At 38.1% G+C, this 17,686-nt stretch overlaps 1 protein-coding gene across 2 annotated transcripts in view; it reads right to left on the bottom strand.

Annotated features, from left to right (window-relative positions):
* The window catches only part of nhsl3 (NHS like 3), a 41,924-nt gene that overhangs the window by 20,109 nt on the left and 4,129 nt on the right, over positions 1–17,686 (bottom strand). The window contains exon 1 of one of the 2 annotated variants that reach the window (XM_028460799.1): positions 11,550–11,985. The exons of the other annotated variant lie outside the window; for it this stretch is intronic. Coding sequence (XP_028316600.1) covers positions 11,550–11,697 — 148 coding nt within the window. The 5' untranslated portion in view covers positions 11,698–11,985. Of the gene's footprint in view, positions 1–11,549; positions 11,986–17,686 lie in introns of those variants that run through there. 2 annotated transcript variants of the gene reach the window in all.

The raw sequence follows: 17,686 nt of genomic DNA, 5'->3' as shown, positions 1-17,686 counted from the left end.
TAAAGAAAAAGTGGGTATTTCTCCTAAAGGAGGATGAGCTGTTTTTCTAGCTTGTCATTCCAACTTAGAAAAGCTTCTTGGGAGCTAGACTGAGAGCTCTGTCAACATTAGATATAGAAATGCCTCACAGAAGTGACAGAAATCATCCACCATTCAAAACCTCCATCCACGGACTCAAAACAGGATAATAAATGTGTTTGTCGTTGGGCAATGTGTGGGAGTGAAGACGTTGATACCCAAATTGACCTTAGAAAATTGGACACTTTGGAGGGACACAAACACAACTGACTGCACACAAAATGTGACTGTGAGATGGCAGACCAGGTCAGATGGAAGTCATCTCGCAATTTAGTGTGTGTGCACATGAACAGAATCTGAAAAATTAGAAAAATGGTGCAGACATGTGAATGTTACACTGTTTCTACAATACAGAATCAATGAATTTTGATTCATTGAGAAAATCAATGAATTTTGATTCATTGAGAAAATCAATGAATTTTGATTCATTGAGAAAATCAATGAATTTTGATTCATTGAGAAAATCAATGAATTTTGTGTGGTTGTTGGACGCTTTGTGGTATTTTGTGTTTTTTCTATATGAAATCGCTGACTCATGCCACAAAAACTAAAATAACATCATTTGGATGTCGAGTGGAGCTTCAGTTCCTTTCAAACACATACAAGAAGGGGAGTTTAATAGTAATATAATGAAACAGGTTGATATACTGTATCTGAAATGAGGACTGCACTGATGCTTTAATGAGAGATGGTCAGCTTCCACTAAGTATCCTCTCTTAGGGGACCTGAGAGGACCAGATGGGACCAGACAGGCCCGACGTCTTCATGTCTGATCGTTACTTTTCAGTGAACTCTGCATTGTCGCCTGCACTCAACTCTCCTCTCCTCTCATCTCTAGCTACGTTTCCATCACCCTTGGAAATGTGCAAAATCTAAACAGTGCAATAAAAACTGGTAATGGAAACACCCAAATTTAAAAAAAAAACACTGACATATCGCTAAAGTTTTGACGCTTTCATGAGGTTTTTCAAATGTGTTGCAAGAGCTCAGTGGAAACACTTTTTCTGCACATGGCCTGCACTGGTCACATGACGTGACGTGTACATTCAGTGTTGTTAAATTAAGTAAATATACTATTATGGACTATAAGGTTTTGCAATGCCATAGTCGGGGAAATATGTGTTTGCTCCGCTAATGCTAATGGAGGCTTCACGTAGTTCAGTGTGGTCTACCTCCACAGCTTCATCTCCAACTCTCTGTAGTTGAAGCTATCCTCAGCTTCAGGGTTCACTCCCTTGCTTCACAGCAGTCATTGAGAATCACATGGGACTCTTGTTTAATTTTACATCTACAACCTTTATTTTGCCAATCACTAAAAACAGCATACAGCTTATAATCGATCTGCTCCGGTCACACGCTCCTTCACTCCACACATTAGTTGAGCGACTAGGGCATTAATTTGCAGTTAAAGGGCCACCCACACATACACACTGACAACAAATGTTATGCTCATGTCCTGCATGGAAATTCAACCCTCACAGTCACAAGGCTACTTTTAGGTTTGATTTTCCGTGACTCTGTATCAGGTATTACCGAAGGAATCTAAAAAAACAACCTGAATTCATATGATCGGCTCGGTGAAAGTTTTTTTTAAACTCACTGATCGGTGATCGGCCCAAAAACCCTGATCGTGTAAAGCCTAACTTGCACCTGACCCTAGTGCACAAACTAATAAGCATTGTAATGGGGCTGTTTATAGCTTTGGCGCATCCACTGAGTCTAACAGCAGTACTACTACTACAACAGTAGGACATTTTTATGTATACTACCCAGGGTTGGGGTCAATTATTTTTTTTCATTTAAATTTATTTATTTTTTTTCTGCTTCACCTTCATTTTCACTATAAAGCGAGCACACCCAGAGTAGTGTTGGGGTTCAGTTCCTTGCTCAAGGGCACTACTGCAGTGCTGGGGAAGTGCCCTGGCACCATTCCAGCTACTAGAACAACTTCCATATTTTGTACGCACCGGGACTTGAAAAGACGGTTCTCAACCCAAGTCTCTACGGACTGAACTACTGCCGTCCATAATTGTAATCTGTTGCCATTGTAATTGAGTTTAGATAATTGACTTTGAAATTGTAATTGCCAAGAAAAGTCTATAACAAGTTGTCAATTTGTGTTAGTGAGTTAGGATATCATTTTATTTGAATTGGGAGAATTGTACATTGTAATAGTGTGAATGTAACAGAGTTTATAGTTTTTGCTAAATTCCAACCCTTGTCCATAGTTGGACTTTTACATAAGATGTTATAATCAATACACTAAAATGTAAATGACACCATACACACACACTCATCACAACAGGCCTATAAATGACAAGCATACATGGTATACCAAAATACAAACTGAGATGTTTTTAAACGCTATATAAATAGGTTAGTAAAATTGTAATTGAACTTTTGTAATTTATAACCTAATTGTAATTAACTTTGAGGAGAGAAATAAGAATTGGAAAAAATGGTGGTCACCGTAATCAATGTTCAATTAATTGTAATTGAATAATTGGTTGGATAATTGAAAACGTAATAATTGAAAAATGTAATTGACCCCAACCCTGATATTCCCTAATAGTAGGTTAACAAATTAATGATAACTTTCCAGAATGAACGTTTATTTTTATTGGGTACTGGGGGATTGTGTATCTTTGTGTTGCCTTTAAGATGTCCTGGTGAGGCCCAGGATACATGTCTCCATATTGATTATCTGTGAACACTGATAAATAACTATCGTGTTAGCAATCTCGCCAGCTAAAAGAGGCTTCTTTCATTACAGGACAAATAAATAATTGATTTGCTGGAGACAAACCATTAGGCTGCTGTGTAAATCGTTGAATGGTCATACACGTATGCTGTTGAGTGGAAAAAGTGCAAACTACTGTCCAAACAGGATATTAATCCAGAAGGGCTGATTTTTTTTTGCAAAAGATAGCTTTCTTTTCCTGTTTTCCCTTAAAATAATTAGTTTACTAGCAGGCTTTAAGTTTATAAAAAAAGATTTTATACAAAAGCTCAAAAATATTATCGCTAAAGAGTGGCTAAAAAAGAATTTCAAGCCACTCACTCGACACTGGGAGTTCAAAAGGTGGCACAAATTTTCCACTCATGGACTTTTTCTATTTAACAATCCCTCCTTGTTCCTTCATCCACTAGGACCCTCAGTCTGTAACAGCGAGTAAATTCCACATGTGAGTCAGCAGGAAACCTCTGTGACATTGAGGTTTTTAAATGAATTATGAAAGTCAAAAATCAACCTTTCCCATGCTCCGACGTAACAGGGCAGCTAATGTGTTGCACATTACTGATGCTATAGGAATTAAAACCCTTGGACAGTAAAGTGTTAAACACTACAGGCCAGGGTTGGAGTCAATTACATTTTACATTTTCAATTACCCATGTTCAATTACAATAATTTTTTTATCCTCAATGTCAATTGCAATTACATTATCAATTACCACATTTCAATTACAATTACTGAGCCTGAAATAAATAACCTAACCTACCCACTTGTTAGCTTTCTGTTAGCATCTCTTATGATAACGGGTCCTAAATCAGCTTTAAAATACACTAAAAACCAACATCTATCATTTAATTTCTTTCCTATCGATTGATTACCTTGTTAGGCTTCCTTATCAATGAAAATGTAGGTTTTAATATTTTTGGTGTGGACATCTGAGCCTTTTTGTGTCAGTATACCCCTAGATTAAATTTTTTGAAAATGGTAAAATGTGGGAAAGCTTGATATGAAATATATTTTAATAATTGTTTCCTACATATGTGTAGAAATGTAACATAGTTTTGTGTTAAATTATAATTGACCACTTTTAATAGAATTTTCAAGGCAATTACAATTACCAAGCCAATTATATAAACTCGATCACAATTTAAATACGACTCAACAGATTTTTGAAATTACAATTATAACTATGCCATGATTGTAATTTATTATCAATTACGTGTTTTCAATTATAATTGACCCCAACCCTGCAATAGGCTACAGTTTGGTTAATATAATTATTAATGGCTGTGAGCTACTCATTACTAAGTAATACAACTGTAATCATCACTCGTATCTTCTGTCTGACCCACAATGACCTATGAGTGTTGAGATGGACAATTTGTGTCATTCAAATCACACTGCACTCATTAGATATGAACAGATAACAGGCTGTTGTCACCATACACTAACACAGACTCAGAAAAACACACACAAATATGTACTGCACAGACAGCACTCATGGTCGTCAGCCACTCAAGAGAAACAATGACTTGTTTCTGCAGAAAACAACAACGGATGCTCAGTGAGTCATCATTAACGTCCCAGAAACACGTTCTTCCTCTGAGAAATCTCTTCAGTAAACATGTTAACCTTATTGATACAATGGAAAACACTCGTGTGAAAACGCAACGTTGTTTTTGATCAAACGTGCAACCAAATGTGGGGGTAAAACATCTGGTCTGACAAAGCCTGGCATCACTTTCCCTGCACAAAACACAACAGAAGCAGAAAACATGCTGCAGAGCATGATTTCAACATCATTCTGTTTTGTTTTTTTTTGGCACCCTCACTTTTCTCAGCCAATAGTTTATCAGTCTGGCAAACTCGGTCAGACACATTCCTTGACAAAGTGCTGGTTCAAGCTGAAAAAAAAAAAAAAAAAAAAAAGCCACAACGTGGTTTAAAGCAACAAACCAAAGATCTCAGAATGTATTTTCAGTTTGCTGGACTGCCAGACGGTCGCTTCAGACAGAAAACCTTGATGATTGCCTCACACACTATAGTTTGCAACACATTTTTCTAATCACTCAAGATAAAATAAGACTAGAAAACACTTTTGATCAAAGAGATAGCAAACTGCTGGGGGGTTTAATTCTTAGGCGTGTTCACTGTGTTTCACAACACACAAATTGAATAGTAAATTAGGCTGTGAAACTCATGTCTGCATATAAATAACATTATCTGGCCCGAAGTGCAATCAAAATCTCAACTTTGATGCCAGATTTGACACAGCGTTGATGAAGGATAAAGCCTAACAGGTTTGTTCCTGTGACAAAATGACAAACATCAGCCCCTGCCCATGTCTACATCTGGAATTAATTGACTTTGAAATGCTTGCACAGGTCACAGTGTTCTGTCTGATGGTGTGTCCACGGGCTTTAACTACATTTCAAGCATAATGCAGGAAGCCAGAAAGAGCAAAACACATAACATCAGAAATTACTTACTGAAACTGACCAGCTTGCGCTGTAGAGATTGGCACAATTAAACCATGTAATGGTTTGTTACACCCTATTTGTAATACAGGCTAAAAAAATTACTGTGAAGAACCGAAATGACACAAACCGCTTTGGCTGACATCCTAACATAAAAAAAAAAAAATCTTGTGCGTTCTACTTTTTTAATTAAAAGATCATTGTCAGTGACTATTAGAAACTGTAGTCAAAACAGAGCAAATGACTGTCCTACTTCAGTATATAAATATATTGTTTAATGTTTTGGCCATTTGCTAACTTTCCATGTTTAGACCAAAGAAGGGTGATTGTTTCGTTATTTGTTTTTTCCTGTAAATTAAATGTTGTTGGGTCAGGGTTGGTACGTTTAGTCTATGCCAAGTGTTCAAACATTTATAGCACGTGTCTTGTCATTCCCTGCCTAGTGTAGCGAGCACATTTCCCCACATGTCAAGATTCCCCAAGGTCCACGAGCACGTTTTTCCCCTCATCCGTGCTTAACTCTGGTATCTTAAATGTAATTGGTAACTCTTTATTAGTTCTGTTCCAACACATCTTCTAATTACCTCCCCCAAGAAGGTCCATCCATCCATTCGTTTTCAGATTCGCTTGTTCCTTTTTTTTCCTCCAGGGTTGCAGGGTCCCCCAAGAAGTTGATATTAATATTTTCACCTGTGTTATTTCTTTGTTTTGTTTGTTAGCTGGATTAAGTCAGAAGTACTGCAAAAACAGATTTTGACAAACCTTTAACCAAAGATAGACCTTACACCATGGAAGATTCCATTACATCTTGGAGGGGGTCCGGTTAAATATATTGATTCTGGATCAGAAACAATCCCTATCTCTCATCATTGGCGACCCTTCAGAAATTCATATCTCAGTTCATAATAAACTGTTGTTGTGTTGGTTCTTCAGTTACCCTAACGATTTGGATTGAGTATTTTATTGCGATTTCTAGAAAGAAACGGTGGTGCCCAATGCACATACATTTGGACCTACCGTTTTTAATGGAGATGGAGATTTATTCAAAGCTATTGAAATGTGAATGATCATTGTTCCAGATAACTGCCAATATCTGACAAAGACCATATTTTGAGCTTGACAGAGGTTTGCGGTCTTAAATACATGTTTAACAAGACTCTTGTCTTGTTAAACATGTATTTAAAACAAGTCAATGTTCTTCTAAAGGGGCGTTATGAAGAACTCTGAATGACCATTTAAAAACCTATATTTTATTGTTTATTTAATACTTTTTTAATGTGGTTTTTGCTGCTTCTTTTACATCTCACCTCCTTTTGGATAAATAGTTCATAGTTTCTTCCTAAAGGGAGGTACATATACCCCTAGGGGTATAGGGCGACCGTGGCTCAGGTGGTAGAGGGTCGTCTTCTGATCGAGAGGTTGGGGGTTCGATTCCAGTACCTGACTATGTGTCGAAGTGTCCTTGGGCAAGACACTGAACCCTAAGTTGCTCCCAGTGGTCGACTAGCGCCTTGCATGGCAGTCCTGTCCCACTGGTGTGTGAATGTGAGAGTGAATGGGTGAATGAGCTGATATGTAAAGCGCTTTGAGACTGCTTCAGTGTGGTGATAAAGCGCTATATAAAATCAAGTCCATTTTACCATTTAGGGGTATCCAATGGCACTACAGGGGGTACTTGAGAGGGAGTGGAAAGTTAACGAATAAAAGCATGAAAAATATGAGCATTTTAAAATGTGTGTTTTTGGTTAAAAATGATAGTCATGAACATTAACTGAAAATACAAGGGTTAGTCTCATTTCTGGTCAAATCCCACAGACTGAAAATGATAATCTATTAAGGACTTTTAGATTCTTTAAAATGTGTGTTAACACTCAATCCATCATTGTGCTCTATAGTTGTTTTTTTTTTTTTAATGTAGTATTCTGAGCAAAATGTTGTAGCTTGACAAATGGGGTACTTCAATTCAGAACTAAGACAACTTAAGCCAAACAAGTTAAAGATCCACTGCTATAGCAATCTATGGCAACAGACACATTGTTCACAAGTATTTTTTTTGTTTCCTCTTCTTTAGTTCTTAGGATACTAGGATATAAATACTGTTGCTTTAAAGAGTTTCATTGTTGCCATGCAATGGTTAAAGCCTTCTCTGATCAGAAAAGTGTATAGCCACAACTATGTGTTGCCAAAAATGCCTTTCTTTGATGGTGAGAAAACAACGCAGAACACTCTGGTTTCAAAAGGGCAAAAGAGGACAAGGAAGATAATGACAATCCTTTTTTTGATTTTCTTTGGCAACATTTTCCAAACCATATAAAACTTGACAGCGAAAACATATGGATCGTATGCGGCGCTGGTCCCGACTATCATGAGAAGGATATGAGTGCTGACAGGCAAGGCTTTTCACTCCCTTTTAACTGAAACACAAGCAGAAAACCTTGCAAGGCATGAGGAGAAAACAGACGACGCGAGCAAGTTAGAGAGAGAGACAATTTCTTCAAAGAAACCAGGGTTGGGGTCAATTACAATTTTCAATTACAGTTGCATCTTCAGTTATCCATGTTCAATTACAAATCAATTATGATTACGATAACCAGCAATTTTTCCCAATTACAAATACATTATAATTATCATTTCATTCTCAATTACTAAAGTTCAATTAGAATTTTACTAACTTATTCATATAGAGTTATGAGGATTGTATGTGGTTTTTAGTGTGTACGACGATGTTTTAGAATCTTTACATTTATTTGTTGGTGCATTTATTACAATATCTTATGTAAAAGCCCAACTATGGACAAGAGTTGGAATTTAGCAATAACTATAAACTCTTTGTACAAAACATCGGCTACATTCACAGTATCATTACTATTTGTATCATCCCTATTTAAATAAATTCAATTATATCCTAACTCTAACCCACTAACCCCTTACTCTTCTATCCCCTACCTCTTGTATGAGTGTGAAAATTCACTGGCTGGTAGTGGGAAAACTTAATATGAAACCTATTTTAATATTTAACTACATACGTGTAAGCCATAGACCTGTTTTGCATTTAATGAAATTCCAATTGACAGTTTTTAGTGAATTTCCATGGTAATTTCAATTACAAAGTGAATTATCTGAACTCAATTAGAATTCAATTTTGATTACAATGACGACAGATTTTTAAAATTACAATTATAATTACACTATAGTTGTAATTAACAATTATGCAATCACAATTATATTTGATCCAAACCCTGAAAGAAACTGTCTTATAGGCTGAATAAGAGCTTTAGAAACTTTATAGAACTAGATAGGAAGGGCCGTTATAATCACTGTGAATGAACCTGTATCACACGCAAAGCAGGATAGAGCAGAACACAACAGATCAGTAACATGAAGTCGTTAGCGAGGCGTAGGAGGACTAGATAGCGCCATAAAAATAATAAAATAAAATGTCTATCCAGCGGCATGTTGCCTAAGCTCCCTGCAGGGTGCCAGGACTTCTGACTATGACACAGACAAAATGAGATCTTCAAAGGAGGACCAAGACGACGAGCGCCTTAGCCCAGCTTACAGAAATCATAAGGCTTAGAGAAGCCTTACTCTGTTGGATAATAGAATATGGAATATCACATCCTGCACAAGACGGTCAGAAAACAAAGCAGTGGGAAACAGGCGGCCGCGTCCCCCGAAATTAATTACATAAAACATGTTATTTCCATTATTCTTAACAAACCTGGTTTTTCACTCCCCCTCCCTATATCTGTCTTCACAGTTTACCGTCTCACGCTTTTATTAAAAAAAAACATCTTCCTCCCTCCACATTTTCAGACTGAAAGGAAATGTAAAATATTACAGGCTATTGATTGTCTTCTTTTGGAAGATCAAGGTCAAGCAGCTACATGAATAACATGAAGGGGAGGAAGGACAACAGTTAAGATTGTGCTGATGTGTTTGGTTTGCAGGTGCACGAGGAGGAGGAGACGATTGTGAGAAAGTAATATGTAACATCTGGAGACCCTTGAACTGTATCTCATCATTTTAGAAAACCTGAAAAGGAGCTTACGTGTGTGTCTAATACTCTCAGGCATCCCTTTAGGAAAGTAACGTGTGTTCAGTGACTTTCAAGAGTAAAGATCTCCATCATCAGCAAGCGTCCAGGTGTTGAAAACACTTCTTGACTGTTGTGTAGAATGTCTTTTAACCGGAGATAACACGAATCTAAGGATGAGGAACAATGAAGCAGCTGAATCTATCCTCTGAAACTTTGTTTTTAACTCCATTTACTTCAAAAAGAGCATTGACCACATAGTGCCCACTGAATACAAAACTAGCAATAGAAATATGCAGATAAAATATGGCAAAATTAAGATGATTTTCACCTCCACCAAGAAAGTATCATTTTCTCTGCGTTTCTTTGTTTGTCTGTTAGCAGGATGAGTTCAAAAGTACCAAACAGATTTTGACAAAATTCTAACCAAAGATAGATCTCAAGCCATGAAAGATTCCAATGAAATTTGGGGAGAGTGAAATTACTAGGGATGTCCCGATACAACCTTTTCACTTCCGATATGATACTGATATTGCAGCCTTGTGTATCGGCCGATACCAATATTGATCCGATACGATATCGGCACAAATCATATATACTTTTATTACTTATTTTGTTGTGTGGAATGTTAGAAAAGGCTTGATCAAGTGATGTTACATGAAATCCGATATTCGTTTTCTGGCTGATATTGGACCGATATCCGATATCAATATCAGATCGGGACACCTCTTGAAATTACTATCATTCATTATAGGTGAAAATTCACATCTCAGTTCGTAATTGCCTAAAATTTACAAAATTTGAAACAGTTCTATCAGGTAAGTTTCTCATTTACCCCAGCAAGTTTCATCTGGATTGGACCTGGATAGTGCATTTTATTGGGATTTTTGCCCATACATTTGGACCTACTCTATTGTTATTAATGTGCAAAGAGGAGATTGGGTTTATGCTCTTTGAGTGCTAAATATATACGTTTTAAAGAATTTGGATGTTTGAATGCAGGTCTGGGTGTAAAAAGGTCGTAAAAGTAGGAATATTTGATGCTTCACCTTACCCAAAAAAAAATTCTGGTTAATTTCATACTTCCAAATATATGAGATCAGCTTCAGTGTAACACCTTCAAGTTTCAACATTACTGTCATGCTTAAAGCAATGTCAATAATGATATGGATGATACCAAGAAACTTTACTGGCCTGTAGAATCATAATCTTAATCTGAAAGAGTTTTGATGGGATGAATTAGAGTTGAGACAGAGATCCAAAATCAGTGCCTGATCTCTTTAAAAACTTACTCAAAAACAAAATCTGAGGAAAGCATGTCTAGAAAGCTTGAAACTGTTGGGCCAATCCCACATTTCAACATTCAGATTAAGAATGAATATCATTTAATTTAATTTTATATTTTTGCTTTTGATACATTATATGTTTGTGGCCTCTAGTCAGGATTACTTTTAGCTCTCTCCAAAGACATTTTTTAATTTAAGGTAAAGGAAGTCCAGTAGTAGCTGTCCTTATACTGAACAATTTCCTGGTAAAAGCCAATACAAGGTGGCGCCACATGAAATAAGTTGAATTCCTTGTTGATTGTTAACACAATTTGTATAGAGCCAATGTAAGCCAAGCTTTACAGCTACAGTTAAGTCATTTTGACTAAAGGAGGTTTAGATGTTTTCACAAGCAATATATTTCCTATATATTGACCTCTAACAGAAACTGAGTATTAGATAAAGCTTAAACAACAACATTTTGCTGAGAAGAAAAAAGCAGAAGATGAAGAGGAACTGAGAAAAAAAGATGAGGTCAGCATCACTGTTGTGTAAAAGAAGATGTGAGTGAGAAACCATTATCTGACAATCTGTCTTTTTCACTGTTAAACCTGTTTGTCCACTGCTTTTTTTTCTGCTCTGGGCAGTGATCAGTGTGGGACAGGCCGGGTTTGTTCTTGAAGAAAGTATGTAGGAACAAACTCACACAATAATGAGCCAGAACTGATTTTAAATACTGTTTAAGCAAGAGAAGAAGCAAAGTGAGCCCACGAACATCTTCTGCACAGATGTGCAATAAGCAGGAACCATTAAGGCTGACTATGTCAAAGTCAGCATGTTAATACAGTCAATGTGCACCAAAACAGCTTAGTGTAGGAAGTGTTTCATGCTGTGGGACGAACGCATCAGCAGATAGTTCCAAACTATAGAATTACAATGAAATTGTAATTAAACCTTACCTGTTTTTTGTTTGTCTGAGTGCCCAAGCAGCCAGAAACCTTTAGGTTTTTCCCACTTGAGACTTGAATCAGAGCTCAGAAATACAGATGATGAAGAGTTATTTTCTCTGTGGATCTTTTTATTCTTCTTCTGGATGCTGTTCCCCATGGCGGGGCCGTTCCAAAGCCCCTAAAATGGATCTAGCATTTTACAAATCCAGAAGCATCTCATCTGTGCATCTCTTTCCCAGTCCCTCACACTCCAATAAGACGGGTTAAATCAATCCTGCTGATTCAGACCAGCTGACGCTCGCCACACGAAGGACGTAGTCAGTGTGCTAAAGACCTACTGACACCATTCATAGAAGAACAGCGTCATTAAAGAAGGAACACCCTGATCTGACTCTGCTAAGCATGTACATCCACTGGAAGAGGAAACGGCAGCATTCACCACTGACAAGCTCTAGTGTGTGAATGTGTGTGTGTGTGTGTGTGTGTAAGTGCCCCTCCCACTCTGTCTGTGATCACAGTGCTCAAAAGCAGAGTAATCACACAGTGAGAGAAAATTCAGGATGGTAGAAGAAGAGTGAACTGAATACACACACACGATTCATCAAGTTAGGAGGAAACCGCTCCTCCTCTCGCTTAATTTCAAACCATTTTGATTTCTTCCACAACTTGTTATTCAGGTAAGTCTTCACTCATTAAAGAGTAACTAAACCCCAAACCCACTTTTTCATGCTGAATACATACGCATGCTGTTGATTGATCCTCGTCCAACTTTTAACATTTTAGTGAAAGTCTTTTCATTTTGCGTATTTATTTGTAAAATGTCTGAGTAAGCGTGGAACGCCAACTATTACAATCGAATTTTGCTATTGGCTGAGACGGATCATTTGGATCGTGTGTCACCAACTTTCACTGTTGGCCCCGCCCCTCTTATAAAAGCTGGGAGGAGGGTTTCCTCCAATCACAGCCCTCAGTGAGTATTGATTAATGGCTACAATGTGGAACTTCAAGCTTTGTGTGAAGCAGCTGCGCTCCGGTGCGGAATGTTTTTGACGCCGTGCTTCTATAAAGAGCAGATTCTGCTCTAATCAGAGGGTTCATCAAGCTATGTGTGTGTGTGCTGATGCATCGTGAGCGTATCCCAGTCTGTCTTTGCAGGAACCAAACAATTTGATTGCAATTCAGGGTGCTACGATTACCAATTTTCAACGCAGATTTTAATTTGGATGAGTAAATCTCCCGCTCAGCAATTGTAGCTAAAGCATTAGCTGCTGCTATCGCCTCCTTCACCTGATCCGTTACTTTAGGTGTCCGGGCGGCATGCGCAACTGTAATTTTTGTTTCGCGAGCACCAGACATGTTCCTGTCATTTAGTTATTATGAAAAATAATCAATTTTTTTTTTACATTTATGAATCATTATCGAATCGTCCCATGTCGAATCATGATTAATCTAGTAATAGATGTATTGGCACATTTCTAGTGTGTGTGTGTGTGTGTGTGTGTGTGTGTGTGTTCTGGGGCTCATGGCGAGAGTATAGCAGAGCCTTTTTGAGTGATATAGTGCTTATGCTTGTGGGCTGTGTATTGTGTGTAGTAGTTGAAAGCAGACAGCTTTCTGTCACAGCCAGCACTGTGCGCTGCCTGACTGGGCGTGTCTTACTGCTACAGAAGTAATGCCCATAATCATAATCAATTTTTATTTTTTTTCTCCCTAGTGGCAGGTCAGCAGAAAGCAGGGGTTTAGTTACTCTTTATCATGCACACCAATGCTCAGCACTGTCGGTGCCCAATCCTTTCAACGCATGCAAGAAACGCGTCCACATCCGGTCGACCTATTTCACGGCAGTTTGTGTACTATTTAAAAGGTTGAAACCCTGCTATTTACAAACAAATAGAAATGTATGTTTTGAGTGAATTCCGATTTATCTTGCTTTTCATTTTATTTTCTCTTTGGTTTTTGATTGTCAATGTTGTGGATTGTACTGTTTTTGTTTTTTAATTAACAATTTAAAATGTCAGAAAAACAGTCACATGTTTACATGTGTACTATTAAAATATTTAACAAAAGTGGTATGGTCAGTTTACATTCAAATATTACATCCCAGTAGCTCTGTTGTAAAGATTGAAGTGATGTAGTCTACGCGCATGCATTGAAAGGATCAGGCACTGACGAGCACAACCCATTTGCAGAGGAGGAGGAATGACTTAAAAAACAAAACAAAACAAAACACAACTGTCGCTGAAAAAAAAGCCATAGAGAAAACCAAAAAATGCAAATCAATACTCGATAATTCGATTGATCTTGGTGCATCTCTGTCTCTCATCCTTTGATATTTCCCACTGCACACATACGAGATGTGAATCCACAAAGCAAGGATCCCTGGGCCAATCAAGGGGTGAAACACATCAAAGCCACGTTTAGAGATGAGAACCCTGCAGCCAAACATGGACGAAAATACAGATGCTCATCCAGATGAGGGACTGAGACACAGAGAGACGATGTTGATGGTGAACAGCACAGAAACAGTCTTTGAAATGAACTTTGGTCTTTGATCAACTGAAACCTTCAGAGGAAAAAAAAAAACTGATGTTGAAATGTTTAAGAACAAAAGGAAGGACTAAAAAAGAAAAATCTTGCTTCCAACTTTTGAGGGATTTTTTTTCTCTCTGCCCTCATTTCCTTCTATTTGGAAAAAAAACCACAACCTCCACAAATAATCTTTCCCTTAAAAAGGATTTTCATCAATGGTGATGTTTTTGCTGCCACCGAAAGACAGTGACACCCCCACCACAGCCTGTTATTAGATGCTATTCATCCACAACAAGGTCAGAGGGAGATGTCAGGAAGCAGGAAGAGGACGCCATGGGCACGTATTGCTGCTGCTCATATAACATGAACCTCACATCATCTCACCATGGAATAAAATGGAGGGATTTAAAATTGAGTGCAACGATGAGGAAGAGGGATGAAAGGTGATACCGTACGCTCTTCATCGTGCTCTCCTCTCTTCACTACTCATATGTGCAGAAGGACTGGTGGAAGATAAAAAGCCTCCAATAAAAAGCAGATTTACTGACTGGGGAGGGGGAGAAGAAGAAGCGAGGAAGAGGAGAGCCGCGAGGCAAAGAATTTGCAATCCCTTGAATTTGAAATTACGAATCAATGTGCCACACAAAATTTTAACATGCATGCTCCCAGTGTATGTGTTCTTTGATGAGAGGGAGAGCAATAGAAAAAGAAAAGAAAAACAAACCTCTGCCTGTGATATCTCTCCAGCTTTCTGGCGAATAGCGTAAAGTGATCTGCAATAAACCAAACAGAACTGCATCAACAGAACCACACCCAGTACATTTGTGCTGTATCTCATCTGTCATGGAGCTGAGAGTGCACTTAGATACTCTACAGTGTGAATTCACCTTTGAGATGTATGACATCCATCCAAACATGACCCAGATACTCTATGAGCAACTTCAAAGTGTGTGTCCCTGTCAACAGAGCTTTAAGCAACGCACTAGTGTGAATATGTGTGTGCGTTTCAAAGAACATTGCTGTATAGTTATGAAGTAAGGAATTGAAAGCCGTTGCCACGGTGACAGTAACAAAAGTCTCCAGACAGGGTTGAGGCATTGACCTCTAAATTATTTTTATTAGCATTTGTATTGGTGTGCGTGTAGAGAGCAAAACCAAAAGCAGTGTGTCTAAGCTGTTCTGACATGAAATGGTATTCAGCTCTAATCACAATTTATTTTGGCATCAGTCTTTGCTTAATAAATGTGATAATGCCAACCCATCACTCCCATCTTGTGGCAAACCTCTGTTATAAGTAATAATATAATGACAAAAAAAAAAAAAAAAAAACTTTCTACAGCAAGTTTCATGTGCAACAAGACTAGTTTTCTTTCATTGTTTGCATGATAAAAACTTTGATCAGAAAGATTGATCAGTTTAATTTTATTTACACACAATGGGCTCCTTTTTAAAAATGTTTTAATTAAAAACTAAACCTTACAACTTGAATTGTGAGGAACACAAAATAATAAGCACCATGCTGATTTTTCTTAAGGAATACAAAGCAAAACTAATGACTATACAGTATTATACTTTGTGGACTACTGTGCCCAAGCGCGTATCAACCTTATTTGTGGGGCCGCTACTTCTTAAGTCTGTGTGCAACTTCTTACCTGTATAACAGTTAAAAACAATACAGAAATACAGATAATTTGTCAGATTCCTTAACTCGCCTATAGCTGCACTCAAAGTCCATTGAACACCTACTGTACTTCCTATTGGAGCCTTGTTCTAGCAACAAGTATTTTATATATTAAACACAACCACGTACGGTGATGCAGAAGTCAGTTCTTAACACACACTTGGTAATAGTGTAAAAGTAAGAAGCAGGTATAAAATCATAATCACGTGTTGATTAAATCTGTTATGAAATGAAGGTGTGTATTTTATTATCTAGAATAATTTTTAAATGCTGTTTCTCAAGGTCTTAAAAATGGGTTTTTGGTTACTTTTTGACTTTGTTGTTTTGCTTTTACCTGTTTTTAAGCTTAGTTAACAATTAATTATTCTCAATGATCAATCTTGCTCAAATTCTTAGATGGGACTTAAGGACAAAGTTTGGTGACATTTCTCTAAATAATATTTGAAACATGACCAATCACATTGTAATCATTAGTGAGGATGCATAGTTTGTTGTTATTCTGTCTGTTTGTACCGACCAGTGTATCCTAGCGTACAGAACACTGAGCACAATTCTGCTGTGCCCTGGCATTTTTGTAAGTCTAACGGTTGTCAATTAATTGGCTCCGAGGGCTGAGGGTTATATTGATTCCCAAAGGGTTATGTTGATGGTTATACTGACTCCGAGGGGTTATACTGGTTTTGAGAGGTATACTGATTCTGAGGGGTCAAAGATTCCGAGAGGTTATACAAATTCCGATGGGTTATACTGATTCCCAGGGGTTATACTGACTCCGAGGGGCTCAGGTTAATCATCTTCACTTGCATTTTCCTCAGGAAATGCCAATTCACCGACTTGTCAATGCTATTCTTTCCCTTACGGGGTGATAAAGTTTGCTTGAGAAAATGCAGCTGGATCAGGTATACAGCCCTCAACAGGTGGATCTGTTACAGCTCATTATATAACAGGAGCCTCACACACACGCGAGCACGAATGCACACACAAGCACACACTCTCGCCTCCTTTGTTTCCAGACTACACTCTCTCAGTCCCACAGTGATGTGTACCAGCTGTTTCCCTGTTTCTGCATCAAACCCATCTGCATCCAGTAAAATAACCCCTTATGTTAACTTCAGTAAATAATGAACAAAAGATAAACACCAATTTGAAAACCCATTCTTTAAACTGTTTCCAGTGTATGTTAGAAATGGAAACTTTGATTTTAACAGATGATTACCATGACCTTGATTCCCAGGTTGCATAATATATTCCTCTTCTCCACTCTGGCACAGCTTCCTACATTAAACAGTCACCAAAAAGAAGAATAACGTTTCTGCTCTGGCATCCCAGTCGAACCCCATTGTTGCCTTGAAGCACAGCTGCCACAGTAACATATTCCTCACAATGCGGTTGCCGGGGAGACGTTTACCTCACCGGCATGGCTGTGCGGTGATGGATGAGTGCTGGAGGCATGTGCTTACACAGGTAAAATTACCTCGCTCCTCAAAGTGTGTGCCCGTGTGTGGTGAGTGACATTTGTGAGGGACAGAGTGGGGTTACATTAAACTTTCACATTCCTCCATCTATGCTGCACACCATTGTCTGGACTTCTATCCTGTTACACAGCTCTAAAGAAGCTCAGCTGGAAATAGAGTTAAGGCTGTTTACGGCCACGTAATGAGATGTTTGCTGCTCAACTGCTCCAATGGAGTCTGTAATCAACGTTTAGTTTGTAAATCTACACACCCTGGATGTGTTGTATGTGCCACACACGTTCCGTCCAAGTCAAACTCATGCAGAGCCGTGAAAAAAGAACATTAACTTGTGGTACAATAAAAAGGATTAAAATGTTCACAAGCCAATTCCCAAAACACATAGAGACTAGTATATGGGCAAATTTGGTAACGGGTGGACTGGGCATCTGGCATAGCGGGCATCGTCCCGGTGGGCCGGTGAC

This window comes from Gouania willdenowi, chromosome 11 (genome assembly GCF_900634775.1).
Source record: "Gouania willdenowi chromosome 11, fGouWil2.1, whole genome shotgun sequence".
Taxonomy (NCBI): domain Eukaryota; kingdom Metazoa; phylum Chordata; class Actinopteri; order Blenniiformes; family Gobiesocidae; genus Gouania; species Gouania willdenowi.
The sequence above is the reverse complement of the archived record's forward strand: the minus strand, read 5'-3'. Positions and strand labels throughout refer to the sequence as shown.